This window comes from Brassica rapa, chromosome A09, assembly GCF_000309985.2.
Source record: "Brassica rapa cultivar Chiifu-401-42 chromosome A09, CAAS_Brap_v3.01, whole genome shotgun sequence".
Classification (NCBI taxonomy): Eukaryota; Viridiplantae; Streptophyta; class Magnoliopsida; order Brassicales; family Brassicaceae; genus Brassica; species Brassica rapa.
The window spans coordinates 7,464,558-7,482,736 of NC_024803.2; the positions used below are offsets into that span (position 1 = coordinate 7,464,558).

The following is an 18,179-nucleotide window of genomic DNA, read 5'->3' on the forward strand; positions in this document are numbered from 1 at the left end:
TACAAAGAAACATAACTAATATGAAAAATACAAAGTAAAAATCCACCCATAACATATCAGCATTTTTCGAAACAAATAATAATAATTTGTTATTTAACTCTAACAAATATATAGATAATTAAAAAAATATCGCATGTAACACATCTCTATAACACGGCTCTGGTTATAACATGTGTTCGGAAACTCGCTAGATGTAACGCATGTGGTCGGGCAGGACCTAGCACTGTATCACAAATTGGAGATAATATGGCAGATTAATCGGCGTTTTATTTTGGTTATCTATAATATATTTTAGTTAATATTCCGTAATGTAGTCATGGCGTAGCGGTTTGCGTACTTTAGTTAAACCAAACAGCCTGAGTTTGATGTCCGTAGAGTCTATTTTGACTCTCTTTTACACTTTTTTTAATGAAGGATAAGAATGTCATTTACCATTTGTCTTCCATATATGTATTTCTGTTTTTCTGCAACTAAAACGCGATGGCTGTGTAAATTTACGTTTCTAGAAGCTTCAATCATTGGGTTTATTTGTTGTTTTTGCTCAATCTTCATAGATACTCGGGGGGATAAATCGATTTATAACTTGAATTTACCAAAAACTTAAAAAAAGAAATCCAGATCTGATTTTCTGACCGAATAGCTTCAATCCGCCACGCTTGGTTACCATTGAACGTTTACTCGGCCGCTAAACTGGCTAGGCGGCCAAGTTTTAGAACATGACTTAATATTGATTTAGTTTGAGTTGAGGATCTAATTTATAGATAACTAAAAAATGGTACCAATCATACATTAAGTTTGAAAGTGATTAGTTGAGATGTAGATATCTTTTTAACTCTCAGACAATGGAAGATCGTGAAAAGAAATAAAAAAAAATCATGTAGCGGTTAATTACGGCGACAATTCCTTGAAACCGGATCTTAATAGCATGATTATTGAAGGGTTCTTAGAGTGGAGTTCTTAGCGGAATATAAGAATTTGTCTCTTAACTTTTAACTAAAAAAGCTAAGAACCGGCTCTTAAATAAGATATTTAAGAGCCGGATCTTATGTTTTTTAGTTAAAAGTTAAGAGACGGATTCTTATATTTCGGTAAGAACTTCATCCTAAGAACCTCCAATAATCACGCTCTGATCATTCTTAGATTTTACTGTTACCTCCACCTCAGTTTATACTTTGCATAGTTATTTTTTGGTGATGATCACTTTTTCTAGGTGGCGCCAGTGCTTTGTGCAATTTTGGGCTCTTGTTTATGCGGTTAGCGCTTTTCATAGAGGAATTTCATATTTATCACTTTCATGGTACAATTATTTATATTTACCACTACTAAAAAAATATTTTCAAAAATACATTCTTCATTAAGTGGTAAAATACTCTTTTATCTTTGTTCTCTATATATATAATAAATAATTATTTAAATAAATAAAAACACAAAAAAAAATGTTTCCGAATTATACTTTTCAAATTCAATTTTTTATAATTTTTTTTCAAATTTCTTTTTGAAAATCAAAAATTATGTTTGAAGTTATTTTTTAATTTTTTAATATATTTATTTATTAGAATATTAAATTTCACATTTCAAAATTTTACTCTACTCCTCAACTCTAAACATTAAGTATATATTAGTTAATCCTAGGGATATAAATGTTTTTTGGGAGAATTGGAAAAATGAGACACTTTGAACTTTTGTTTGTCACAATACGACTTCTCATACTTTTAGCAATTCTGGACATGTTTTACCCTTTTTTAATGAGAAAAATAGTAAATTGAATTTTAAAAATGTAAAAAAATATGAAAATTGTTGGAAACATAAGTATGACAATATATATGTTTAAACTTTTTTAAAAAAAAATTGGAATCATATTTTATTTTATCTTCTAGCTACAGTTAGAATATTCATTCTGGTAATCTACCTAGCTTATATGTCCGATTCTAAGTTTTAAACATAGATATATCAATGGTATATACCGTAAACTAACCTTTCTTGTATATTCTAGCAAAGATAGAATCAATTACGTTATAATCAAGAAAGATGTCTTCGGTCTACCTACAGCTTGATAACGATATATAGCCACAACTCAATGATATAGGTTTGTTATATTATGTGACATAACTTGTTCTGCCTTTTACCTTATATGATGCCTACAGGAAGAATACATTTCTCACCTACTATACAGTGTTCTGCTTAGTTAGTGTACATATTCTAGGCAAATCGTGAAAATATGAAAACTTCCATATTCGGTTAAAGAAGTTTTCTAAATCAAAACTAAATCTACCCTAAATCTCTCAAAATATATTTGAGAATATTTTCTCCACATTCTTCTCCTCCCACGATCTTTTTCTCTTCGTTTGTGTTTTTCTCTTCTTCATCCACAAAGTCATCTCTTCTCTCTATCAATACAACATGGTTCTAATCTATGTTAAATCTGGTGAATGGGTACATAGTTGCAGTGAAGAGTGAAGTTTCGTGGTAGACAAAGCAAGGCGTGGTCGAATAGTAACATTAGAAACTACTACTCCATTGGAGAATCTCAAGAGAATCGTATGAGGATTATGGGGTGGACCATAATGTTCTTAATACCGAGTTCAGTTATTTGATGGTTAATCAAAGAGGGAATTCTCCAATTATTATTACCAATGATCGGCAAGCATCTCATTGTCAAAGCTGTTCCTAAGTGTTGATACAAAACCACTCACGGGTTTTCCGTTTTATTATTCCGGTGAGAGTTTCTTCGTAGACGAGGAGGAGGAGGTGGCACTGGTTCTTGATGAAGCCTGAGATGAGGTTGGCCCCATTACTCGCAGCATTGCTTGCATCATTGGTAGAAATGGACCCTTCGAACAAGTGGATCTCGGAGGACTCGTAGATCCTTCTCTTAACCTCCCCGGATGTAGTAGCCCACCTGTGTTTGTGCTCTTATGTTCCTAGCTCTGTTGAAATCATGTAAACTGCCCACCACTAAGGCAAACAAAGTATCTGTTAATCTGCTGTTGTCCTTTTTTCTATCAGTTATCTTGTCTCTGAACATGGCCTATGCTTTCTTCACTTTTGTTCAATCTTATTTTATATTTTCCAATCAAAATACTTTTGTGATTTATGTATGGCTTCCTCTACCATGTATTTGAGAACACTATGATGAAACAGTGAAGATAGTAGTGAAAGAGCGCAGAGAGATTGGTAAAGAAAGTGATGATCGGGACAACTCTCCTTTTAGTCGAGCGGAGGAACCGCTTTGGTGTAAGAAAAGAAGAAGCATCGCCGAGGATGCTCTCTGTCTCTTCTTTAACCTCTAATAACTAATAACACAAATACATATCAATGTTTTCAGCTTCAACAACCAAGAATGTGATATTAATTAAGACATATGCAACTAAAGATCGAGTATGAATACATTGTAAAGGTGGGGTTTGAAGCTGCATTAAAGTAATAAACCATAGAAGGAAGAAAAAAAACAAAACTTTGACATAATCCCAGATTCTCTAAAACCTAGTAGAAACCTGTTTGAAAAGACTAAAACACAAACCACCAAGTGATTCAGCAATACTGGCTGCATCATTCGGGTTTCTTGGTTCCTGTGATCTTTAGAGCACCTTCGTCCACCAACACTTGCAGCTCTTCCTTAGCCATCTCACGCACTTGAACATCTTGAGTCTCTAAGAAAGCAGATAATATCCTTGAACTGCAGATAAAGAGGAGATTGAACACAGATTTAGATTTCAAGGACTTGCTTGTTTGCAAATAATATGGATAAATGAGTGAAGTGATTAGACGCTAACCAGTGTCCTTGAGCCCATGACCGACATTTTCCAGACAAGGCCTTCTCAAAAAGAATGGAAGTAAAAGTAGGGCTGTCCAAGACCAGCCTTCTAATTGTTCGGTTTGAGTGAAAGTCTTCCAGGATGTGCTATGAACTCTTTTCTGATTCTTCAGGTTTCGGCTCTGCTGCTACTGAGGCAATAGCTTGGTACAGCTCACGCAGATTCTAGCTCAAAGTTGGCAAAAGAATACCATCACAGCCTCCACGGCCACCTGATTTGTAATAAAACATGATAATACAGATTGAGACAACTGGAAACTAGCATATGTTGAAGGGAGGAGATCAGAGCATACAAGTACTGTATATACCCTAACAAATATGGTATATACCCCATACAATAAGATTTTCTTCAAGACCGCTCTGTTCAGTTACAGTATCTTCTTGCTTGTCTTTCTCCTTCTTTGCCATTTGAGTCCTTTGTCTCGGACTTATCCTGAAATTGGATTGTAATTGGTAAATACATGCAAGTTTTACATCCAGCTTAGTTAAGTAGATAGTTGGGGTTATATTCCTATACCATTAAGCACAGTGATGGAACATACAGATCAAGAGAGGCCAAATCATCACGACTGAAATAACGTGAAGAATTTGGATGAAGTAACTGCAATAGTGGTCTCCTACCATTCTGCAAAAAAAATTTAAAGCCATATGTTAATACTGGAAGAACTCAACGTATTAACCATTGAAACCCTAAGGAAAGCAAAGAGGAAAAGTCTAGTACAAATCATATATAGCCAACAAAAGGTTAGATGTTATCAAGCCGAAGAAATGAGACTAAGTACAATATTATCTTGGCATGCTTTTCAAAATCAATGTACACAAACCTTTTCCATAACAAGATCCTTTAAAGTGGCCTCCAGCTCACGAACACAAAACAATATCAAAGCTTCTTCTATGGCGGAGAAGAGAAGGAGAAAAAGAAATTAGGGTATCTGCAACCCCTTTTTCTTTTTTGTTATTTTTTAAAGTTTTGTTAATTTTATTTAACTTTTAATATTTACCCATTTAAAATCAATTACGAAAATTACAATATATAATTTTAATTCAACTTAATTGATAAATTAGGGGTAGTTTGGTATTTACAGGAATAAAAATCTTATTTTCCTAAAATATCTTATACAAATCTCATTGTGACAAATCCAAGTTTAAAGTGTCTTGTTTTTCCAATTTTCTCATGTTTTTTACCTTTTATTAAAAGTGAAGATAAAAGTAGTTAGTGTAAACATGAAAAGTGATAGTATGAATGTGATATTTGTGGCACATTTGTTTGGATCAGGTTTTCCAGTATATATAAACCTTCTTTTTATTGGATCTATTTAGATTTTTTTAAACAAATTTCTAATATAACAACATCAATTACATTTGGTTAATTTTGTAATGAAAAGAACATAGAACGCGAATCTTATCCTAATATATCATTAATTCATCATTACCTACAAATTTGTATCTGAATAATATCGAAATGGGCATGCAACTAAGGGACCGCTTTAACAAAATGTCAGACCTAATCCTGACATTTAACGTATTAAATACAAAACCCTTACTTCACTAACAATTATTGCAAACCATTTAATGGTTTTTCGAGTGTCCACGTTCTCGTCTGCAAAGATCGCCATTACACCCCGTCACTCCCCTTATTATTGGGCGTTAAATTGATCAAATACAAAATATGTCTTAATCTCCTTTTCACTACATTGACTGATCATGATAAATATTTAAATATAAATTAGATTTGATCTGCACCTCCGTGTATATTTTTTTTATTTTATAAATGTATTTGTTATTATTACAAATATTTTAAATATATAATTTTTTATTTTACTTTATATATTGTATAACTCTATAATATTATTGTTTATATTTCTTATTCGGTATTTTTAATATATAGTGATTTGTTTAATACATTTTACTTTATTATGTATGAATATATTTTTGAGTTAAGTACAATAAAATAATAATCTGAAATTATCAAATAGAGAACTTCTTACAAAATATGTTTTTTCTTTAATTTATACATTTTACATAGAATACATTTTAAAATTTTATTTATTTATATTATAGAAAATATATTGTTTATAAAATATACTTTAACATTATATGAGATTTATAAACAGTTATCCCAGATGATACTGTTGAAATCTCGTGCAAGTTTAGTCGTATTAGTCATTCCCTATGAATCTGAATTTACTGTTTAATTTCCTTTAATGGTTTGAAATTTGATATTGTTATTTATTTTGTTTGTATACTTTTTTTTATATTTCTTCCGTTTTTAACATATAACATTTTTGAACTAAACACCTAAATTAAGAAAACAATTTACTATTTACATTTTCTAAACAAAAATTTCATTAACTATTCATCTAATCACAATTCAACCAATAATAATATAGTATATTGCAGAATACTATTGATCATAAAACATAAAATTGTTAATGAATTTTACATTGATAATTAAAAACATCGTTTGATTTATAACAAACAATTTTCTCTAAAAGGTTAAATATTGAAAACGAAGTGATTAGCTTATTGAACATTAACTTCTAATTCATGTTTTATCATTCAACATCAATATTTGTTGGGGGATTCAATATAAATATTAGATAAGGTAAATCTCTGAAAAACCTTAAAAAGGGTTTTTATGACGAAGAGTACACAAATAAGAAAATGACCAAAATATTTTCATTAAATAGGTAAAAGACTTTTTCACCTTTAATTTATAAATATAAATAATTATTTAAATACATAATAAAAAATTATAAATATATGTTTTTTTTAATTCAAACTTTTTTGTTTTTTCAAGTTTTTTTTCTTTTTTGAAATCCAAAAATTCTTTTTGCTATTATTTTTAAATTATTATTTTAAACTTTAAATATTAATTTATTTATTTATTAAATCATAAACCCACCACCTCCCCAAACTCCACCCACGAATCTATACCCTAAATCTAGATTAGTCAATCTTAAAGGTATAAGTATATTTTTTTATTTTTTTGATGAAACATTTTGGTCGTTTTGATTTTTATGTGCTATATTTATGATAAAAAAATTTTAGTGTTATTCAAGAGAATTTTTCTATTAGACATATCCATTATATTTGTAGGTATCATATAATTATGCATATAAATCTATTAACATAGTTGATATGAAGGAATTTTTCTAAAAACCTAAAGTATAACCACACAAGCATCATAGAATAGTATGGTGGGCTTGAAAATGTGCTAAGCACCACAGATTCTAAACTTACCATCTCAGATATGTCCGTTTGTGTGGTCAAGTGACATAAGTTTCTACTTCTTATTGCGAGTAACAAGGTTTGTCTGATGTCGGTGAACAGACTCCAGAAGATTAATTGGTTAGATTTCGATCCGCCCGATGGATACCTTTAATCATCAAAAACCCTAAAATGTATATCCTCACGAAATACAAAGAGTACTTTTTCGAAAAAAAAAGTACATAGAAATATTGGATATGGCTGTATAGTATTTATAGAGTAAATTGAACCAAAAAATCACTAATTAAGTGAAATACTATTTTTCATATTTACTTTAGGTACTAGGGCTGTACAATATGGTAAAACCGAACCATACCGAACCGAACCGAAATAGACAATATGGTTTGGTTTTGGTGTATACCATATAAACCGAATGGATATAATTTTATAAAAACCGTAGGATTTGGATATGGTTTGGTATATAACCGATTAAACCGAATAAACCGAACAAAACCGATTAAAAGTAGAAACATATAAATATGTATCTATTTTATAACAATACATGAAAATCTATTTGTTACATAAGTTAAATTTGTGTTAATAACTATTACCATAATTTTATAGTAATAAAAAAATCTTAATTTGTAAAACACTTGAACTATAACTAAATAACAATACATCGCAATTCAGACATCTTATTTTCTAAGTCTTTTTTTGATTTTTTTGATTTATTTTAGTCTTCACTAAATTAATATGAAGATTATAAATTTGATGAACAATAATTAATGGAAAATTTTTAATTGAAAAAGCATAACTTTAATGAACACTAAATATGGAAGAGTGAAAAAACTTTTCTTTCATGTTTCTGTTTTGTTTCATATTTTTATTTTTAAAATTTCAAGCTTTGATTTTTTATTTGATTTGATTATTTTATTTGATGGTAGAAGCATTTTTACTTTTTTGTTCATTTATTTGAACATGTAATATATTTTTAATAAATGACTGTGTTGAAAATATGATTCTAAATTTCATATAATATGATCTCAAACAAAATAATTATGTTTTTTTGGTATAAAATCAAATAAACCGAAAACCGACGGTATATAAACCGAACCGAACCGAAGTAAATATGGATTTAGAATGGTAGTTATATTTTACTAACCGAAATACCGAAAACCGAAAAAAACCGAACCGAAACCGAACTGATATCCGGATTGAACACCCCTACTAGGTACTATTGATTAGGTGTGTGACTGGTGAATTTTGGAGTAAATGAGAGTAACCCAATTAGAGTAAATAGGAGGGAAAAAAGTAGAGTAATAAAGATAAAAATAAATGAAAGTCCAACCTAATTTGTTTTCCACTCCGAAAACAGTGAGGTAATAAAGTGACATATATACCTCTAACAAAACAGTAATCCTACTATATAAAAGGGACTAAATTCAAGGCTTTTGAGGGTATCCACCTCAGCCAAAATATTCTCATCCAAAAAAAATTAAAAATAAATATCATTTAGAAGATAATTAACTAATATAAAACTTTTGATATTTCTAAAAATTTCAAATTTGTAACTGCTAATTTATTAATAGAATCATATATCTATATTGAATTATGTTCTATTTTTAATCGTTACTTTAAGAGTAAATAAATTATTAATTTATAATATATATATAGTTTATAACTTTATATTGTAGTTATAAATAAAGAGAAAATAACCGGGAAAGGTGAAGAAGCTCATATAAAATTATGTAATTAAAACTATTTGAATCATAGAGAAAATATAGTGTATATGACTGAAGTTGATTCATTCCGAAACTAAAGATGGCTAAAATTCTTCTTTGTCAAAATGCATAGATGTGAATCTTATATGAATAGAGTTCTCAATTGCTTATAGCAGTGTAATAAATTCCGTGTGTAAAGGAAAAAAAATGTTATATAAGTGAAAACAAAAATTATGATTTTTTTCTTGTGCCTATAGGCTCTTCGCAATTTGAAGAAGAAATAACATATTGTGTGAAAATCTTTGGCTCGATCAAATTTTATCGAGTTGTTTATAAAACTGTTGTTATATGATTCATGTAAATTTTCAGTGTTGATTTAAAAGCCCAAGAAAACTCATCTATACTGACTTTTTGATTTTTTTCTGTGATTTAAATTTAAAAAAGATAAAACTTTCGATAAGTTATGTAAACTCAGAACAAGTATTTAACTTTAGAAAGCATTTACATGTTTCAAACTTATAATATATACATATATAATGTTTAAAATTATGTATATAAAACCTGTATAAAATGTGCTTAAATATGTTTCTCTTCTTTAATGTGTTAATTGTACTATATATAACATTATTTTAAAATTTCAAAAAGTTTATGTCACATTCAAAAACTATCAATAAAAAATATAATTCTCCATCTACAACCAGAAAAAAGAAAAACTATAAACATATAAATTTAAATTAAGAAAAACTAACATTGGAAAAACAAAAAATTAATGTAAAAGAAACAAACCGACAAATAATATTATAAGTAAAATAAATTAATAAGACACAATCCGCGCGAAGCGCGGAAAAAATCTCTAGTGAGAGTAAAAGACATAAAAGTTAGTTTCACCTGACTGGTAAAAAATAAGTTGAACTGAGTGGAAAATTAATTAACGCTAACATGTTCTCGCTAAAACTACTTTTCAGTCAGACCCTAGGAGAAAAATACACTTTTATTTTTACTCTAGATTTTGGTAGAGTAGTTTTTTACTCCAGGTTCTTTTCTCTCTCTCATTTTTTCACTATTTGTTTTTCTCTCTTTTTCACCAACTTTTTTTTACTCCATTTTACTCTCATGTTACCGATCATGCTCGTTGTATATCAGAAGTTAATTCGGGTAGAAAATTGGGCGGTGTATAATGAAGCTGAGATGTATTTTCAAGCACATTTAAAACATATGTTCCCATCTCCTTTTCCTTTTGACGTGATTATTCAATAGCCACTAAGTGAACAGCCCGAAGGTTTATTTAATAATATTATCAACATTTAATCCCAACTACTCTTATCTTATGTGGAGATCTTAATAAAGGTTAAAAGATCAATCACTAACCTGTCATCACATCTGTCATATTAATTATTAAAGGAAAGAAGAAAAAGTTAAATCTGAGCCAACTATAAAGAGACGAACAAGTAAGGAAGTCACAAACTACTACAAAATCAAACCAAAAGCACACCTAGCATCTAAATTCTTAGATTATATACTTTCACCAAGAAAAGATGGACTTTGTGACTTCAATGTTCATGCCTGATTTAACCGACGAAGATGGATTACTGTTTTCTGATTCTTTTCTTCTTCCGCCGTTAATAGCATACCAAAACCATGATGTTTGCAATCAAATCACATACAAAAATGGTGTAAGCAATAAGAAACGAAGTTTGTGTGATACATATGTCGCAAGTGAAGCCAACAATGGGGATGGTGATCGAGAAAGCAAGAAGATGAAACACAGAGCCATTGAAAGGCAAAGAAGATTTGAAGTTTCATCTCTTTTCAAAAGTCTAAGATCTCTTTTGCCACTTCAATATATCCAGGTAGCTATTTAAAAGATTTTTTAATCTGATTGTCTTAACACCTATTTTTATTTTCTTTTGTCAAAAACTATTTTATTTTATATTTTTAGTCCAAATCTTAATTGCGTGTGCCAGAAAAACAAAGATTTAGCAGTTATTTTAATTTTAAACTAGATTTTGATTATAGACGCAGAACCGGGCTTGTACCAAGTCTCACGAAACCATATCTTTATTGCAATATTACGGCGGGTCCGGATATGGCTTTGCATCCATATCAATAATTTAAATGTATAAACTAATATTATATTATATAAATTTAAATATTACACATGAAGTGTTCAGTGTTCTGAAACCTAACAGATCCGCGGTAAAACCAATGACTCTATATGTAATCTGGTTTGGTTTTCAAAAAAAAATTATCATTAAAAAATTCTATAAAATCCAAAAAACTCCTAAAATCTGGGATCCGGCTACTGGTTAAACCGATGGATGACCCATTATATATTACAATTTGACTTAAATTGTCATATTTAAAGTATTATAATTCATGATATTTAGATGAACGGTGGATATATTATATGATGCTCCGATTTTACAAAATTTAGCTATGCAAATGTTTAGTCAAACCAAATTATGATTTGTTGTAAGCGTAATGGATCAAAAGTTCTTATGTTTTAATAGTATTACTAGATTTTCACCCGCACAACCGTGCGGGTATATATATATATTTATTTTACATAATTATTATATATATTTTAATGTTACTCACATATTTAAATGTTTGTATAATTATGCCAAATATAATAATTTTATAGTTTTCATGCTGTAAATTAAAATCATCACATATATATGTTGCTTATTATATATTTGTTCTATTGAATTTGTGTTTGATTACTAAACTAATTTTTTAATGCATAAAGCAACATATATGAAAACAATTTTGTATTTAATTTATTATAATCATGATCCGTAATTCAAATCGCTAGATTTTTTAATTAATTTTTTATCTTATATATTAAAACAGAAGTCATGACTTCTTTCATGTGTGATATTTTAAAATGGACCTTCTCCTAGAATATTATTTACATTATTTTTTATTTGCATAAACTAATCCTAACAATATATTTAATTCCCCTTTTCCAGCAAGATTAAACAAAACAATTATTTTGATTTATCAGTTAGTGTTTAGATTCTTTACGTGAGGGATCGAGTGTTCCGACGTTCTTGGACAATTAATCAGCCCACTACCAGCATAGCATAGCTATTAACCTTTCTTCATAAAATTGCAGTCCCTGCAGTTATTATTGAACTCTAAACCTAACGTAAAACAAACTATAACATGAAATTATCAAACTAATTTGAGCTTATTCTGTTCTGATTATTTAGCTAGGCTGTTACATAAAAAAACTCATGGTCTAACGTTGATGATATATAAGAATCATAATCAACAATATATCTTATATATTAAAACAGAAGTCATGACTTCTTTCATGTGTGATTTTTTAAAATGGACCTTCTCCTAGAATATTATTTACATTATTTTTTATTTGCATAAACTAATCCTAACAATATATTTAATTCCCCTTTTCCAGCAAGATTAAACAAAACAATTATTTTGATTTATCAGTTAGTGTTTAGATTCTTTACGTGAGGGATCGAGTGTTCCGACGTTCTTGGACAATTAATCAGCCCACTACCAGCATAGCATAGCTATTAACCTTTCTTCATAAAATTGCAGTCCCTGCAGTTATTATTGAACTCTAAACCTAACGTAAAACAAACTATAACATGAAATTATCAAACTAATTTGAGCTTATTCTGTTCTGATTATTTAGCTAGGCTGTTACATAAAAAACTCATGGTCTAACGTTGATGATATATAAGAATCATAATCAACAATATATCTTATATATTAAAACAGACGTCACAACTTTGATTCATGTGTGATTTTTAAAAAATGTAATCTCAATAAAAATCAGTTATCATTCATTTATTACTAATAATATAGATTAATAATATATCATTCCTAATATAACATCGACTCCTAAAAACCCGGATTGGTTAATAAACTCACATTTATTCATGTGTGATATTTTTATTTGGATCATCATTTAAAATTTGTACTAAATGTATTTCTTTAATGCTAATATATAATCTTATAACTACTTAAATCATAATATAATTTGATATCTTTTAATTTAAAATATAAATAAATATATTTAATTTTCTTAACAAATTTGTTGAAAAACATTATAACAATATCTTAGTTATCAAAAATTGTATATAAATATTTTCACTAATTTTGTAATTAGTAATAAGATTAATGTTATTATACATTAATATATATATATATACTCAGTTATATTTTATAAAATGAAAAAAATTATATCAAATTTTACTATTTTATAGTTATATATATCATTTTAAAATAAAACACTGTATTTAACTAAATACGATAAAATTATTTTGAACTGATAAATTAATATAATATGTTGGTAGAACGGGTTAACATTAGTAAAATAGATAATTCATGTATAAAATTAACTTATCTTAAACGTTTTTTATATATATTAAATGAATAAACATAAAAAAATATTGATAAAGAAAATTTAGCGCTTTGAATTACGGATTAAGATCATAATAGTTGAATAAAAAATAATTTTAAAATATATATAATAAAAAATACCAAATATATGTGATAATTTGAAATAATCAATTAATTTACAGCATGAAAGCTATCAAATTATTATATTAAAAATAATTAAATATAAATATTAAAATATATAAGTAACTTTAAAAAATATATTTTAATTATGTAAAATATATATATAAACATGAAAATTAATACCCGCACGGTTGTGCGGGTCCAAATCTAGTTGTTTATTAATTTTATATAATAAATTACTGTATATTAAAAAGTTTAATATAAGATAAATTTTTATACATGTATTATATAGTTTACTAATATTAACCCGTTCTACCAACATATTATATTTTTAGCATAAATATTTTATATTTATGAAAATAAAATATGTTAACTTATCAATTTAAAATAATTTTATCATATTTTGTTCAATATAACGTTTTTATTTTAAAATGATAGATATTATTATAAAATTGATAAAATATGATATAATTTTATTCTTTTAGTAACATTTCATTACTAATTACAAAATTAGTTGAAAATATTTATATTCAATTTATGACAATTAAGATCTTATTATAATCTTTTTCAAGAGATTTGTTAGAATTTTAAATTTTTTTAAAAAAATTAAAAGATATAAAAGATATTATGATTAAAGTAGTTAAAAATATTATATATATTAGCATTAGTGATATACATTTAATAGAAAATTTAAATGATGGGCCAAATAAAAATATCACTCATCAAAAAATCATGATTTTTATTTTATTAGAAATTTTTTTTAAAAAAAATTAAAATAGAAATAAATATTTTTATTTCTAACAAAATATTTTAAAATTATTAGTAAATGTATTTTTGAAATTATTTAATTTCATTTTATTTAAATTTTCGTTTATAAACCGAAACTATATTCAATTTTTATTTCTAATTATATTTAATGATAATTTAAATTAAAACTAACTAATTTTTGAAAGTAAATTTAAAAAGATTCTAAGAAGATTTTAAAAAGATTTTGTTAGAACATTTTAAATATATTCATTTGTATTTCAAATAAAAAGATAAAAATATTAAAATATATAATAATAAACTTATGAAAATTATGATATTTTCTAGGAATGGTCCAAACTAAAAAAATCACACATGAAAAAAAGTCATGACTTCTGTTTTAATATATTAGATTGATATTAACTATAGAGCAACCTATATATAACCTTAGTTTTGCAAGATAGTTACTTACAATTCATTCTCTTATAAATTTATACATATTTAAATCCTTTACCTACATTGATAAATCAGTATACGATTTTGACACCAGTAAAATTTTAGTATCTAGTTACGCTAGTTTACATATTTTTTATAACTTCGTTGGTAGTTAAAGATAAAAAAATGAAGTTTCTCTCCAAATTAAGTAAAAAAATTCAATTGGCAATTTGGGATCCGGCGTTGATTAAACATCCTCTCCAACTGATTAATCTTGTTTTTCTTCTCAAAACTATCTAATTTAACTACACTCTTAAATCAGATAATTACAATTTATTGTACAAGTGACCATATCGTTTACTATGCAGGGCAAGCGTTCGACAGCAGATCACGTTTCTCAAGCAGTTAACTATATCAAAGACTTACAAAACAAGATTAAAAAACTCAATGAAAAGAAAGATCGGTTAAAAAAGTCCTTACCGAGTACACTTACCGCTCATCCAACTGCAGAGGAATGCACTAGTAGTTTATCATCATCATTGTCAACATCGTCATCGAGATGCTCATGTGTAGGGGACAAACACATTACGGTTATGGTCATGCCTTGTTTTGTGGGTATGGAGATCATCATAAGTTGTTGCCTTGAAAGAAACAAGTCTTGTCTCTCGATTGCTCTTCAAATCTTGGCTCAAGAAGAAAGGCTTAGTGTTGTTAGTTGCCTCTCAACTAGGCTGCAACAGAGATTCGTACACACCATTGTTTCTCAGGTAAAATTGTAACTAAAAGTTATCATATAGTATAGTTTTTAACATCATTTTTATTTCTATACATAATTTTATTTGTTTCAGAAACTATCATTTTTAGTTTTAGTTAAAACCATATGCTGTAAATAAAACCAGTATTGAATAATTTAATTTTTAACTATTAGCTTTTTTTTGGTGTAAATGTTAAACTTAACTATTAGCTTTTGTATGGAGTAGTTGTTTTTTATACGAGTTATTTTTGGGTTCACCCCCTAAGGTGAACCTTTAGGTTCACCAACCAATAGAAAATTGTCATTTTAAATCTAATATCTTTTAATTAAAGAAATCAAATAACTTGGTAAATTATATTATCTTTTCAAAATAAAATTTAAAAATAAATAAAAATAATATATAAAAACGAATTCAAAAAAAAAAAATTGTTGTCAACAAAACACTAAACCCTAAACTCTAATACTAAACCCTAAACTCTAATACTAAACCCTAAACTCAAATCCTAAACCTTAAACCCTTGGGTAAACCCTAAACCCTTGGAAAAACACTAAACATGTTGTCAACAAAACACTAAACCCTAAACTCTAATCCTAAACCCTAAACCCTTGGAAAAACCCTAAACCCTTGGGAAAACCCTAAACCCTTGGGTAAACCCTAAACCCTTAGGTAAATCCTAAACCCTTGGAAAAATACTAAACATTTGGATAAATTCTAAATTATAAATCTTAAACACTAAACTCTAAATCTTAAAAACAAATATTTTTTTTGAATAATCTTTTTTTAGAACTATTGTTATTTTTATTTATTTAATCTTTTATTTTTTATTTTAAAAGCATAATATAATTTGGCAAGTTATTTTGTTTCCTTAATTAAAAGATACTAGATCTAAAATGACAACTTTCTAAAGGTTCACCTAGGGGTGAACCCATGAAAAAGTCTTTTTATACCATTTATTGGTGTTGGTTTCCACAAATCAAAATTGCGACACATTTTTCCGTAATATTCAACTTAAATAGCATATAATTTCCGAGTATCTCTTATAATATCTGTAAATCCAACATTTATATTTAAACTACACATGCTATAGTGATAATATTAGTGAAACTCACTAGGCTATGAACACAAAACTAATACATCTTGTATATAAAAACTGATACCAATATATTATGGTTTCGAATTTTCAGGTCGGGAGTGGGATAAAGATCAATATTTCGGAGCTTAAAGACAAAATAGTGAATATGTAGCCATAAAGGAATATGTAGGCAAACTTTAATGTATATTGTATTTGTGTTATTAGTTATTAAGATCATGTTCCTTAAGTATTACGGTTAAATTGTTGAGTGCCTAGAGTTAGGGCTTTTTTTTCAAAATGCTTTCTCTGATGTTTAATATTTTATGTATTAATACTAATTTGGAAAAAATTACTTCATAAATAAAAGTTGACAATAAAAATTAAAGAAAAGTAATGTTTTTTATACCCGCAATATGAAAGTTTTAGAGAGTAGAGACAATAAGAGAATATGAGTGAGATGAAGTAACCAGAGAATTACGAAGAAAATGATTAATTTAACTTAAAGACATCAGTTACAAGAGCATGTTTAGAGATACTAGCAGCTTCTCTTTTTGTAACACTAAATATACTAGAAGCTACAATAAACTATTAATAAAAAAAGACAGGGTGATAGACATAAGAGACAACTGAGTAGAGATGAGATTTGGCTAATAGATCTTGATAAGAGTGTTTCTTTTCTCCGACAACTCTATTTTCAAATTTGAAATGGTCGGCCTTCGCTAACCATCGCTCTTTACTTGTGAAGGTCAAAGGAACCATCGCTCTTTACTTGTTATTTGTTAAGGTTAAAGGAAGTCTTCTAGAAGGTGTAAACTGATTTTTGGTCGAATTCACTTCTCTTCTTTGCATTCCAAGTAGTATACACTCAAAGTTTGGCTAATTTTAGTGAGTCTGGTGAAGTTTGGTGAAGCCCGGTCAACTCTTTATTTTTATTTTTATATTTTTTTTCTCTCTTTTATTCCGACATTACCCTTTAATCTTGAGCATAGGAGAACATTTGATAAGTTTGGATCCAAAAATAATTGTCATATTAAAAACTTAAATGTGGAAAACTTCTTTGAGATAAAACCATCACTTAGAAAAAAAGAGTGCAAATACTCTCAACTTAGGGATTAACCAGTGATTTCATGAACCTTATGATCATGCTTGGAGATTAATAAACTCTGTATCATAGTTTTTTGGGTGACAAATCAAACGCCACTCTTTCTTACTACACAATCTTCAAAATTGGAACTACTTTAAATTAAACTATTTTTTACAAAATAATTAAAATATTTTATAAATTCTAATTAAATGATACATTTGACGTATAAAATTTGGAAACTATTTTAAGCATCTTAAACATAGGAGTTTGTTTTAGTTTGGGTATTTTTATCATGGATATATTGGGTGATAAATATATTTATAAAATAAAGCTAAAAATATTAGCAAAACAGGTTTTAATAATGGTAAGATATAATATGTATAGTTCATTAAAAGTATATTTAGGCATCAATTGGTGACTCTGTAAAAAATGAAATGAATGAAAAAAAAGTTGAACAAAATTTCATTTACTGAATTGAGTTGAAAAAAATTGAATAAAGAGGAAAAATAAAAAAGAAGAATTGAACAAAAAGTAAACATGAATGGTAAAAAAAAGAGATGAACATGTGTTTCCATATTTTAAAGTGAAATATAACTAGTATTAAAATACACGCATAATGAAACCAAGTTTTAAACTTCTAATACAAGTTAACTCCACGTTTGAAAACTGACATTTGCTCACCACACAGTAAAACACAAACGAATATTAAAACACAATAAAGAATTAAGAACTATAGGCGTCGTGTACCACGTCTATTTGCACGTCATAACTGGTCAGCTATAGAAATTCACTTTTTCTAAAAGAAAATAGAGAGCATAAATCTATTACCTCTGCTTCTGCTTTTGTCAAT

The 18,179-nt window shown here is 27.6% G+C and overlaps 1 protein-coding gene across 2 annotated transcripts; it reads left to right on the forward strand.

The window, feature by feature from the left end:
* Positions 1–4,696: 4,696 nt before the first annotated feature.
* Positions 4,697–18,056, forward strand: LOC103838051 (transcription factor bHLH125). 2 transcript variants are annotated; one of them, XM_033279510.1, is made up of 5 exons: positions 4,697–7,362; positions 8,256–8,269; positions 9,722–10,595; positions 14,787–15,185; positions 16,358–18,056. In XM_033279510.1, the coding sequence occupies exons 3-5, from the start codon at positions 10,281–10,283 to the stop codon at positions 16,415–16,417; spliced, it is 774 nt and encodes a 257-aa protein (XP_033135401.1). In that variant the 5' UTR covers positions 4,697–7,362; positions 8,256–8,269; positions 9,722–10,280; the 3' UTR covers positions 16,418–18,056. The 2 variants fall into 2 exon arrangements, with proteins under 2 accessions (XP_033135401.1, XP_009112713.1); XM_009114465.3 differs by lacking the exons at positions 4,697–7,362; positions 8,256–8,269 and having other exon boundaries at positions 9,535–10,595.
* Positions 18,057–18,179: the final 123 nt, after the last annotated feature.